The sequence below is a fragment of the Capricornis sumatraensis genome, chromosome 19 (assembly GCF_032405125.1).
Source record: "Capricornis sumatraensis isolate serow.1 chromosome 19, serow.2, whole genome shotgun sequence".
NCBI lineage: Eukaryota > Metazoa > Chordata > Mammalia > Artiodactyla > Bovidae > Capricornis > Capricornis sumatraensis.
The window spans coordinates 41,703,577-41,716,031 of record NC_091087.1 but is presented as its reverse complement, the minus strand read 5'-3'; the positions used below and the strand labels follow the sequence as shown (position 1 = coordinate 41,716,031).

Here is a 12,455-nt window from a genome sequence, read left to right as displayed (position 1 = left end):
CGTCTGCATCCTGGTTTGGGTCCCTACCCTGGGAGAACTCCCAGTACCACCACCCCCCACCCCCATGTTTAGGTTCCCAGCGTCTCCCTTCACCACCCCAGCCTACATCCCCCTGTTCAGGCTGGCAGCAGGTCAGTTTGGACTCACCGACAGCACGGCCAGGCAGGTGTGGTAGAGGCCGGGTGGCACGTTGGGCTGGCAGGAGGGGACCAGCCTGCAGAGCAAGTGAAGGCTGGTCAGGCTGAGGTAGGAAAACCCCAGGTGTGCGGCGAGGTCTGGGGTTCCAGGCTCCTTATGCTGGGGCTCTACTCATCACCTCCCTTGACCCCCTGATCGCTCACACACAGTTCCACCTTCTCAGAGCTGTTCTGGGCCCCATGACCCTACGGGGTGCCGGTCCCATACCAAGGCTTCAGGTTACAGGGCTGAAGGAGGCAGAGGGCTCCCAGGGGAAGACATGGGAGAAACAGAATGGGTCGACTCAGCCTTTCTCTCCGTCAAGGCTCGCTTCATTCCTCCCTCCTCCAGGAAGCCCCCCAGACTGCTCCAGGTGTCAAAGGCCTCTTCTCCAAACTGCGGCTGAGCATACCACCTGGATCCAGCAATCAAGCACTTGGTTCTGTGATCTGCCTTTCACTCACTGGTATCTGAGTTTGGTCTGTCTGTGACTGGAATGATCTACCTTGGTCTCCCAGGATTTATGTCTCTACTTGTTTTAGTTTTGATAAGGGCTGAGCCCTGTGTCAGTGAAAGGTATCAGGTTGAAGCCCTGAGCTCAGGATTGGACCTGAACCTGGAGGAGCAGATAGGATTGGGTTCCTGCGGGAGGGCTAGACCTCTGGGTTTGCCCAGCCAGAGCCTGGGAGCGCCAGCAGGAGGCCACCAATGTGGACGGGGCCACCAAGTTCTGGCGGATGAGGCATCGGAGGAAGCCCCTGCTGCAGCTGGGCCTGCCCTGCCTAGGGGTGGGGGTAGAGGGCTCACCCACCCTGCTGGGCTCCTTCCCCTGTGTGGACAAGACGAATCTCAAGGGTGAGCCTGAGGACTCTGCACTAGAATAGCCCAGGCTTCCTGAGCTTGGAAATATCAGAGCGTGAGCAGCAGGAAAGAACCCAGTCCTGTGGGCTTGTCCTTCGGGTACAGGGTACAGAATAAGCCTTTTTTTGTGCAACTTCTTGGCCCAAGCAGCTCCAGCCTCTTTCCAAAGCAGAGTAGTGCTCATGGTAGAGTAGCGTAGGCGCCACAGGGGACCAGGTTCCTTCTGTCTGCGCTCAGGCCTCACACAGCCCACTTACAACTCTGAGGCACCTTACTGGAGTACGTGGGGTGGGGTTTGGGTGAGGCAGGCTCCCTGACCAGCCCCAAGAGTCCAGAGCCACCACTCCTGGCCATCCCTGCTGGCATCTCATCACTTGACAAAGTCCGACTCAATCCTGCCCCCACCCCCAGGCCCAGCCAGAGCAGGGGCCTCCGCAAACTGTTCCTGGGCAGCCTGACCCTTTCCCATTCATCCTAGACCAGGAGGCACCCTGGACCCCTCCACGGCCCTGTCTGGGGGAATCACTGGCCTTTCTGTACCACCTGGCACCCGCCTCCATCTACCCTTTATTTATCTCCATGTGGCTGAGACTCATGGACCCTCAAATGTTTGAGGTCTGGGCAACAGAAATTTGGCTGAGCAAACGCTTGGCTGATGGCCCGTGGACCCGTGTTTCGTGCTGTGGGGCAGACAAGATAGCACAGACACAAAGAACGCCATGGTGGGGAGGGTGGGAGCACGCTCCTTGAGGGAGTGCAAGCAGATAATGATGAAGAGGGGGAGACATTTGGGGCAAGGCCTCGGGGCGGGTGGTATTTGAGTTTGGAAGATGGTTAGCATCTCTTCAGGCAAACAAGGGCCAAGGGAGATCCATGCGGAGGAAAGAACAGGAGAAAGTGCAGCGGCGGGCAGCAGCGAGTGGAGCTGGGGCCGTACAAGGCTTGCAGCTTGACTGGAGCCCAGAGGGCAGGCTGAGGGCCGGTTATAGCAGGCATGGGAGGCACTGAGAGTGTTTAAGCAGGACAGTGTTCCAGATTCTAGGAGATTTCTGTGGCCAGATTTGAAGGACTTCCCTGGTGGTTCAGTTGTTGGGAATCCACCTCCCAACGCAGGGGACGTGGGTTCAATCCCTGATCAGAGAACTAAGATTCCACATGCCGTGGGGCAACCAAGCCCACACACAAGTGCTCTGGGGCCTGTGTGCAGCAACTAAGACCCAATGCAGCCAAATAAATAAACATTAAAGACAAAAAGAACAGCCTAGTACTTACTAAGCATTGAATAAGTGCCATGTACTGCTTGTTCCACATGCTAACTCAGCTGTTACCTAAGAGGTGGATGCTAGTAGGATCCTCCTTGTGTAAACGAGGAAAACAAGGCTCAGAGAGGCTAGGTGTCTTGCCCAAATCACACAGCTAGTAAAGCACCAGAGACAGGATTCGAACAGAGGCAGTCTGACTCCGGTAGCCGCAAGTGAACAGGACGTGAAAGTTAAGGAATATGTGGAAGCTATTAAGCTGAACCATATGAAACTGCCATTTCTTTACATCAAAGACAGCTGAGTATCAGCATTTTCAAATGGCTCGGCGCAAACAGTCTCAGAGGTATTCAGGAGGAAGAATTGACATGACTTAATGTGGAGGAGCGGAGGGAAGGGGCATTTCTGGGATGGCTGTAGGGTCCTGGGCCTTATCCCAAGATGAAGAGTGAGGACCAGCGTCCAGTGGAGTCCAAGGAAGCAGAGGCCTGGTACTGGGCAATTCAGAGGTGGTGATGGGCACTCGGGGACAGAGGCCAGACTGCCAAGTGGTGAGGACAGCGGGACAAAGGAGAAGCCAGAACACAGTTTCTAGAGTTTGACTCTGAGCGAGAAGCTGCACAGGGCCCCACCCAGAGCAGAGGGTAGAGCACAGCTCTGGGGGTGAGACAAAGAGGCTGACTGTCTGGGGCGGGGGTCTGGAGGCCTGGGGTCCAGGGAGGCCTGAAGCCCTGCTCCCCGGCCCTGTCCCCCTCCCACAGCAGAGTGACCTGCGCATCACCCTGGCGTTGGCCTCGCTTGGTAGGAGGGCAGGCCATGGAGGAAGCCTCCCAGTTCCGCCTTCCAGGCAGCTCTTTGAAGTGGTGGGGAGGTGACTGACATCCTGGACAGCTGCCACAGATGTATTTGTGTCCCCAGGCTCTGGCTGGGGAGCTCAATATTGATGATGGGTGGATGACACATGAGCACACGGCAAGTAGCGCCCATAACCTGGCCGGAGGAGCCTTTGCGGGGAGGAAGGAGCCAGCCTGGCTTCTATAGATCAATCCTATGTCCAGAGAAGACCCTTGCCAGTGCATCCCATCCCCATCAGATGCACCCCACCCCCTAACCTCTCCAGCCAGGCCCTGGTGCCAAGGGGGCACGTGGGTAAGTGTGACCAGGAGGTTGAGTCCATCCCAGACACTGTCACCATTTCCCACGACCCTGACTCCAGCCCAGTGAAGCACGGGGGGAACCCCTGTCCAGAGGTCCTCCAAGTTTGGGGGCACCACCTCACTGGGGTGTCTGACTCACACGGGAAGAAGTGAGTCCAAATTCGCCTCCTTGGGATTCCCCTGGGCTCCCAGCTTCCCACGCCCACCTCAGCAAGAAGCTCGACTTGGTTGGGCCAAGTAAATAGAGTCAAACAAAGTTCTTCATTCTCACCTGCAGTGGGAGAAGGGAGCTACAAGTACGAGATGTCACCTACCTCAGAGGTAGTGCTGCCCGTCACTCAGCCCCTGCCACACTTCCAATTTTATTTTAAGGCCATGTCTAAATACCGGAGCCACGGAGCTGGCTGCAGGCACCCGGCCCCAGCCAATGCCTGGGTCCTGAGGTGGCTATGGACACAGCTTCCAACTAAGGCCTTAACTTGGGTGGAAGTCTGTGTCCTCCTGGGGCTCCTGGGACCCTCTCCATTCTTCTGCTTCTCTCAGCTTACACACACACACACACAGCAGGAACCTGGGGAGCCCTGGGCTCTCAGGCAAGGGAGGTGGGTACATTGTGCTGACCGCAGGACTGCATCCCAGGTGGTCAGAAGCCCAAGTTCTCCAAACAACACTCCTTCCCCCAGGCTGGGGTGGGGCCTCCCTCCCTGCCGGGTGACCCAGGCCTGGCCAGGCTGCAGCCCGGCCCCTGGGAAGGCACCAGAGCATTTTCCCTTCTCCAGTTTTGGTTGCTGATGGAGAACAGATGTGCACACATCTGGCTTGACACCACCCACCCCCCACCCCCAGCCTACCTCACCTTTCCAGTTCCCCAAACCCTCAGACAGAGCAGGGAGGTGGGGGATGGGGCCGAGGTCAGGAACAACAGTGGGATAACTGGGCTCTGGGGCCCACGCAGGCTGGGTGTCCTTGGCAGCATGGGGGCACAGGGAGGTCCAGCTCCTCTGCCAGCTTGCCCAGATTAAACAAAGATAGAGGGATCTGGGCAGAGGCAGCCGTGGGCCGAGTCCTCAGGCCACACAGGCCTGGGCAGAGGCCACCTCCCTCCCCTGACCTGGCCCGGGCACTCCTGCTGAAGAGAACTGGATCTCCTATCTCCACAGAGCCTCAGATCAGCCTGCGCCAACAGGGCTGCCTGTTCCCCCAGGCCTCCCCCTGACCCGGGCCTGCTCAGAGAAACTGACGCTCATTAACAGCGCACCCAAGATGGTCACCTCAGAGACCAGTAACCCCTTGAAGGCAGGACCAACTTCCCTCAGCCACTCACCCAGCACTCTCCGTCTTGGCTACAAGCCAGAGTCAGCCAGCCCAGTTGGATCTGAGTTTGCAGGAGGGGCCCCAGGAGTCTATTTTTGAAACACACCACAGGGAGTTCCCTGGTGGTGCAGTGGTTAGGACTCAGCGCTTTCATTGCCAGAGTCCGGATTCAATCCCTAGCCAGGGAACTAATATCCCGCCGGCCATGCAGCATGGCACCACCATCCCCTCCAAAATAACAGTAAAAAAATAAACACACCACACAGGTGATAGTGAGGTGCCTAGCCTGGCCAAGGTCCCCCACCTCAAGTATCTTAACACCAGCGCAAGGGCTGTTCTCGCAGAACAGGGGAGGAGTTGAAACCCAGAGAGGCTGTGACTTGCCAAGGGTCCACAGAGCAAATGAGCAACAGAGTCCCTCTTAGCAACCCTTGCTCAGGGTCTTCCCCACCCACCCCTCAATATCAGTAGCCTCCACCACACCCCACATGCTGGCCAAGAAGAGCCAGAGAGAGTCCAACTCACCCCTCGGGCTGGAGCTCCTGGCCACCCTGGGGCTCGTCGATGTACCAGCTGTCATAGGAATCCTCGTCGTCAGTGGCCCCGGAGGAGGTCTGGTTCCCTGCTGCCTGGGTGGACATCCTCAAACCCTTCTCCTCTGACCCCGAACAAGAGGGAAAAAACCACTACAGATGTGAAAAGAGGCTTAGGGGGAAAGAAAAAGAAGAAAGAAAGAAAACCCAAACAAAGAAAGGTTTCTCTTTAAACCTAAAGGTTACTTTCTTGCTTTTAGCTTTCTGGGAAAAGCCCGTCTGGGAGTGAGGGCTGCAAGAGGAGGGAAGGGCTTCTGTCCCCTCCTGTCCCTTCCCGCCCAGTCTCGTGTGGTCTTGCAGGAGGCTATTATCCCTCGGGGTCGGTGCCCCCTCGGGGTCCCTAGGTTCTTGCTAGAGCACCTGTCTGTCTCTTTGTGACTGGCCACCGGTAGGCTTTGCCTCAAAGCACCATTTTCAAGGAAGTTTTATCCAATCCAAGCTGCTCACAGAGACCTCCCCCTTTCCTTCCCCTCCTCCCACCCATCCAGATGGACCCACAGACACACACTCAAGGAAGGACCAGGGAGGAAGAAGCTGCGGAGATGAAAGGGTGGGCGGGCAGCGGGCAGGCTCAGCACACCCGGCTGGACTCTCCCAGCTGGGCTCCTGTCCCCTCCCGCTCTCAGGGGTCCAGCCCAATCCCCTCCTCTTTGTTCAGGTTCCCTGGAGACCATCCCCCAGCCTCAGCCTGCCCCTCTCTGGCCCCTGTGGGCGCCACTGATGGGAACATACCCAGGGTCCTCGCAAGCCCCCGTCCCAAAGGTGGAGGCCCGGCTCCACCGGCGGTCCGAGCCTGGGAAGAGCGTGGCCTGGAGGGCCAGCACCTCACTGCACCCACATACCTGCCTTCCGCGCCTGCCCCAAATCGCTCACACCTTTGCCCAGCACATCTACTGGGCCCCTACTTACAAGACAGGCATTCTGGTAACCCAGGGAGACTGCTGGAGCTGGGCCAGGGGTGGAGGCAGGGGAGGGAGCCCGTCCTTTCCCTCTCCTGGAGGAACATGTGTCCCTCGCGGGTAAAACCTTTTTGTTTCTCCAACTTGATAACTCACCCCCACAAGGCATTTAAATTAGTCCTTTAAACTCAAACCAGACCGAGTAGGCAAGAGCCCTGCCTGCCTCCTGTTCCCCCCAGAGTGTGGGGTGTGGGTGAGGAAGGCAGGAGTGGGGGTTCCTCTCCCCTTCCTGGTCCCCAACTGTGGGTGGGAGTACAGCAAGATACAGACGAGGCAGAGAGCAGTTCTCAGGACCCTACTCCTGGGTGGGAGTCAGACCCCCTCCCTGAACTTTTGAGGGTCCCTGAACTTTTGAGGGTCCCTGTCCTTTCAATACCCCACAGGTGCCTGAGCCACTGCCTTACCCAGCTAAGGCATTCATTCAACAAGCTTCGGAAAAGGACATTTATCTATTTATTGTTTTAACACAAATTCACTGAACACCTACTAGGTGCCAGCACTGTTTGGGGCCCTGTGACAGGAGAGTCTACAGTTTAGGAGGATACAGCAGTTTAGGAGGAGGCGGTAAATAAGCTCGAATCTGAAGGTCACAAAGGGAATGCAGATTGCCCTGCTGTACACAAGAAACTGAATTTGGTTTGAAAGGATGGGTTGGGTGGGCTGGAGGGAAGCATGTTCCTGAAAGAGGGAACAGCCTGAGTGATGCTCAGAAGGGTCAGAGCTTGAGATCCTAAAAGCTGTCCTTCCAGATTCTGCGGCCAGGCCCACCAAGCCTTCTAGAATTAGGACGTGATTTTGCCCTGTTGGCCTTGGCTCCTCCCTCTCCTTCCCAATGGCCCCTCTTCCGGGAAGAGGGCTCCGGCCACCCTTCCCCTCCCCCACAGATACGTCAGTATCTTGCTGACTCAGAGTTGAACCTGAACTTTGATGCAACACAGGAGCCCACACTGCCCATGTGATTTCAGGCATGTGGGGGTGAATCCTGCCTCCCAGGCCCCGCTACGATCTAAGGACAAAGATGGGTCTCTGCTCCTCTGCCCTCCTTCCCCCTGATGCATGGTTGACTGGGGCCACACAGGCTATCTAAGCTGGGTTTGGCTCGCTGCCTGCTCCGGTGACCGTGACTCCTCCATGGGCCTGTCTCATGCATGCTGCTGTTTCTCCAGGCAGGTTTCCAGAGCCCTCTGCTCCAGCACCCGAGCCCACCTTCCCTTCACTGCTCAGGAGTCTTAGACCCGTAGCTTGCATGCATGCCCGCTAGGTTGCTTCAGTAGTGTCCGACTCTTTGTGACCCTATGGACTGTACCCCACTGTCTATGGGATTCTCCAGGTAAGAATACTGGACTGGGTTGCCATGCCCTCCTCCAGGGGATCTTTTAGGGAACAGCTAACTCTCTGATGTTAAATCCCCCTCCTGATTCCTCCAACAACTGGAATCCAGTCTGTGCTGGGGAGCTCACTTGCTCTACCAGGTAGAGAAGTTTGGAGCTGGATAAATGCCCATCAGAAACTGCTTCCTACCCTGCAGGCAGCCTGAATCTGCCTTCCCAGTCTGGTTTGTTCATCCCCTCCTTCATTCAACAGCTCTAACTGCAGGCCGATTATGTGCCAGGCAAGGTTTTCCACGCTGAGAATAGAGCAGTGAGCAAGAGAGAGAAAGTTCTGCACCCCAGGGACCTTCATGTGTAGTGGGGGTGGGGAGAAAGAACACACATCATGTGTGCTGAAAGGGAAAATAAAGTGAGAGGAGGGAGGAGAGACAAACAGAAGCAGTCTGTTCTCAGCAGGATGCTGAGGACAGGCCAGGTGAGAAGGTGATGTTTCAGCAGACACCTGAACGAAGGTAGGCACCCAGATGGGCACTGAGGAAAGGCACTCACGCTGCCTGGAGGGGCCACCATCAGCCTCAGGGGCTGCAGCCAGACCAGCAGGGAGGGGCCCAAGCTACAAGGTCCAGGCTTAGCCCCTTCCCCATAGCACCCTTTCCTCACCCAAAGCCTGCTCTGCTTCCAAAGAGACCTCAAGTGAAGTCCGTGCCTCCTCCCAGGACTAGCCCGGAGCCTATGCAGAGAATGCGGAGACCACTTTCAGGAAGGCCCTCAGCAGAGGTGAGGAAATGATGAGCTTCGCCTCTCTCCCCAGCTCCAGGCACAGCGGAGAGAGGGCAGCCTTCTGCCCAGTTCCCCTAGTCAGGGCCAGGCTGAAAATGGTAGGAAGCAGGTCCAGAAGAAAAGAGCTGGGTTTCCATACGGCAGGGAGAAGTGCCCCGGTTGGGCAGGCAACCTACCTGGGTGATTTGAGCCCTGGGATGGGCTGTGTGACCGTGAGTGATTCCCTTGGCTTCTCTGAGTCTCAGCCCTGCCTCTCTTGCAGGATGGGGTAGGTTATCCAGCCAGGAGATTCTTTGTGGGCTCTCTCCTCTCTCCAAGGCCCCCACTCCCTGCCCTCAATGACTTCATGGCCCAGGAATGTGAAGCCAGCACACCAGGCACTGGTTGTAGTAAGAAGGTCAAAGCCACAGAGAGCAGCTGCGATTGCCCAGGGTCCCCCATTGTCTTTCACCCACCCACCCTCTTGGCCCCCCAGTAGAGTGGCCTCCACTCTGGGCGGGGAGGGAAGCAGGCTGAGTTGAAGATCCATGGCTATCGAGTGGTTGCAGAGCTCAGGCTAGGAAGGGAACCCCACTTCTTGAGCCCAAAGCACCACCCCAGCTTGAAGGTAGGAGAGCTCACATCTGTGAAATGGAAGGTTATCACTGAGGTGTTAGGAAGGATGCAGCCCAGTCAGATTGTGAGCTGGTGAGGAAAAGTCTTGAGAAAAGATGGCAATGACATGCTCCTGAATTCCTCCAAAGGCCTGGAGGCAGAGCGCAGGGCAGGCCCTCTGGGGTTGGCTGTATAGGGGGACTCTATCCAGAAGAGTCAGAGACTGGCACCTGCCCTCAGGAGAGGAGGGAATGTCGAGTGGAGGTACTTGGAAGACAGTGAAATCTTGGAGAAGGGAGAAGAGGGGAGGAGGAATAAACAGATGATTTGAGCAGTCCTGGAGGCTTCCTGGAGGAGGGGGCCTGGAGCAAGGCCCAGAGGCCCAGACTGTGAAGAATCAGCCTGCAGAGCAGGAGATCTGGGTTTGACCCCTGGGTCGGGAAGATCCCCTGGAGGGGGAAATGGCAACCCACCCCAGTATTCTTGCCTGGAGATTCCCATGGACAAACAAGCCTAGCAGACTGCAGTCCACGGGGTCACAAAGAGTTGGACACGACTGAGCGACTAGCACTTGAGCAGTCTTGGAGACTTCCTGGAGGAGGGGGCCTGGAGTGAGGCCTTGAGGTCAGACACGGCCAGCAAATGGTAGCAAAGATGAGGTGTGTCATAGGAGAGTTGAGAAGGGGAATTTGAGAGACAAGGAGAGTGCAGAGCAGGGGTCAGAGATGCCTGGCACACTCAGATGAGGCCAATGCCAACACCCAAGGAACAGCCCAGGCCAACAGGGCTCCCAGCTGAATACAGATCTGGGGGTGTTCATGCTGAGAGGGGGTCACTAAAAGCTTCTGGGCTTGAGCAGACAAAAGTCATCTGCCATCTGGGCTTGGCACTGAGCTGCCCGGTCCTGCCCCTCGGGCTGGAGTTGGCCCATGCAGACCTCAGGACAGGGCTTCCTTCCTCTCCGTGTTTTTGTTCAAGTTGATTAAATCTGAGGAATTTTTGCGTCCAGGAACAGAGGCCCACGTGTGTGCCTTCAGCAGCCCATGGTTATCAAAATCCTTAAAGGGCAAAGTGCTAAGCTTAAAAGGAGCTGACAGTGGGCCGGAAGGCAGGAGGAAGAACCTCAGACACACCCCCAAGGACCCCCAGTTCCTCCAGAGGCCCCCGCTTAGCATCTTAGCAATATCTCCAGAACTTTAGTAACACCACAAGAACTCCCAGAACCCAGTGTCAACCCTTTATGAGCCCCCAGAACTTCAGTAACACGCCAGAACATCTACAACACCTGAGAACTCCAGCTACTTTCTGAGGACCCTCAACTCTGGCAAATCAGGCATGGGTGGGGCAAGATGGTCAAAATCATAGTGGGTAGGCTCAAAAGGCCCAGAGACCCCTCACTGCTCACCACATTCCTATCCCAGCTTTTGCCTTAGAAGTCCAACTGCACCCCCAAAATTTCTACAGCACTGAAACCTCAGTAACATCCCAGAGCCTCAGCAACACCCCAGTCTCTGGCAGGGAGCCTGAAATCTCCCACAGCAGACTATGGCCGAGGAGTGCTTCAGTCCAGGAGTAGGGGGACGGCCCATGCCCTTGCCTGTGCAGTCCAGCCCCCCACGAGCCTGTGGATAAGCAGCCAAGGCAGGTTCAGCCCCCATGTGGACCTATGAGCTCTGAGTCTGTCCCCATCTACACAGTGCACTCACACACACACATACATATTGAACTGCCCCCGGCACACACAGGTACCTAATCCTGGCTCCAGACCCAGCCTGATCCCATTCAGTGGTTGGAAGGCAGCATTACTGGCTGCTCAGCTTATGAACGAAAAGTGTGGGTTAGCTCTCTACTCCTACCTCCCTTGCCGCATGAGAACATCAGTAGCATCATCTGATATGCCCTTCTTGGAATTCTCCTGCCCCCTCACCAATAGCATCACCACAGCAAGAGAGACTGAAGCCAGAGCCCGCTGGCATGAGTGTGGGCACTGGTGGGAAGGAGGGCAGCCAGCTCTTTCAGGGGAGCAGTTGTTCGTCCCCTCCCAGAGTGCTAGGCTAGAACTGGTTCAGAGGAGGGAAGGCAGGGAGGCAGATTTCAGCTCAAGACAAAGGTAGGTTTCTTAATCTCATGGAGTAGTGAGCCCGCCACAAGAGGAGGCAATCAAGAATTGGCTAGTAACATCAAGATGCTACAGAGGGTTTCCTGCCTTCACAGGAGGGCTGGTCAAAAGGCCATGAGGACTCCCCTAGCTTTAGAGGCCTGGATTCTCCCTTCCTAACACCTCCTCCCTAGGATGGGACCACCGTGGTCTGGTCTTGAGATGTGGGCTTTGTGCTACCCTCTTTCCTCACTAAGGACACCGACTACTGGGCAGATCCCGAGTTCTCCTTCCTTGTTGCCTGCTGACTACAGGACAGGGCTCTCCATCGATCTCTTGCCCACTTGCAAATCCTATGCGCTCAGTCCCTTTAGTCGTGTCCTACTCTTTGTGGTCCTATGGACTATAGCTCACCAGGCTTCTCTGTCCACGAGATTCTCCAGGCATGAATACTAGAGTAGGTTGCCGTGCCCTCCTCCAGGGATCCCAACCCAAGGATCGAACCTGCGTCTCTGGTGTCTCCTGCATTACAGGCAGATTCCACTGAGCTACCTGGGAATCCAACGCGGACTTCATGCAGACTCAACTGTTCTGGTGTGCCCCTGCCTTTTGGAGCTTGCACTAGCTCCCAGGGTGCCCCAAGTCCCAGCCATCTCCAGGCCTCCAACCTCATCCCCCAGAATTGCTCGACCCTACCATTCCTGCCTCCTTCCTGCCCCGTGCCTTCATTTGTGCTCTGCCCCCCACCATACCTTTTCCTTGCTCCCCAACCTGTCGCAAACCTACCTGGCCCGCAGGCTTGGCTCCAGCCCCACTGCCGCAGCGTTCTCTTGACCTCTCCCTTCTGTATCTCTTCTTCTCTTTAGTGATCACCCTCAGGAGTCCTGTGCCTCCAGGCAGACAGAGTGCTCCCCACCACCTGGGACCTCCTCCTCTGAGCACCAGCCCCAGCTCTGGCTGGGATCCCGGAGGGATGACTGGCTGTACCGCCGTCTCAGCACTTGGCCCTGAGCAGAGTCCCCAGCACCTGCTTTAAAAGGTGTTTGATCTCCTCCCTCCCTCCAGGAAAGGCAGCTCCCTCCTTCCCACCAGTCCTGGCCCTGCCCCTCCTCCCACCCCCCAGGCCTCCCCCATCCCCCAGGCCTCCCCAACCCCCCAAGCCTCCTGCCTGTGATTCCGGGGATCAGAGAAGCCCACCCCACCCCCATCTCTCCAGCTCAGGCCCACAGCCCGGCTGGGGCCCCACACAACACACAGGGCGGCTTGTTTTTGGCAGAGACTCTCCAACCCCCAAACCATTTGCCCGAAACTTGATCTCCTTGGCCCTTAGTC

The 12,455-nt window shown here is 56.8% G+C and overlaps 2 protein-coding genes across 4 annotated transcripts in view; one reads left to right on the top strand and one right to left on the bottom strand.

Moving 5' to 3' along the window:
* The window catches only part of STRA6 (signaling receptor and transporter of retinol STRA6), a 28,479-nt gene that overhangs the window by 15,889 nt on the left and 135 nt on the right, over positions 1-12,455 (bottom strand). The window contains exons 1-3 of one of the 3 annotated variants that reach the window (XM_068991355.1): positions 5,556-5,594; positions 5,294-5,424; positions 148-214 (exon numbers count right to left, since the gene is read on the bottom strand). In XM_068991355.1, the coding sequence (XP_068847456.1) occupies positions 148-214; positions 5,294-5,409 (183 nt within the window). In that variant the 5' untranslated portion in view covers positions 5,410-5,424; positions 5,556-5,594. Of the gene's footprint in view, positions 1-147; positions 215-5,293; positions 5,425-5,555; positions 5,595-12,455 lie in introns of those variants that run through there. The other 2 variants (XM_068991354.1, XM_068991353.1) reach the window with 2 other exon arrangements.
* The window catches only part of CCDC33 (coiled-coil domain containing 33), a 139,334-nt gene continuing 132,960 nt past the window's right edge, over positions 6,082-12,455 (top strand). Inside the window, 1 exon segment of the mRNA XM_068990971.1 lies at positions 6,082-6,285. Within this exon segment, the coding sequence (XP_068847072.1) occupies positions 6,082-6,285 (204 nt within the window).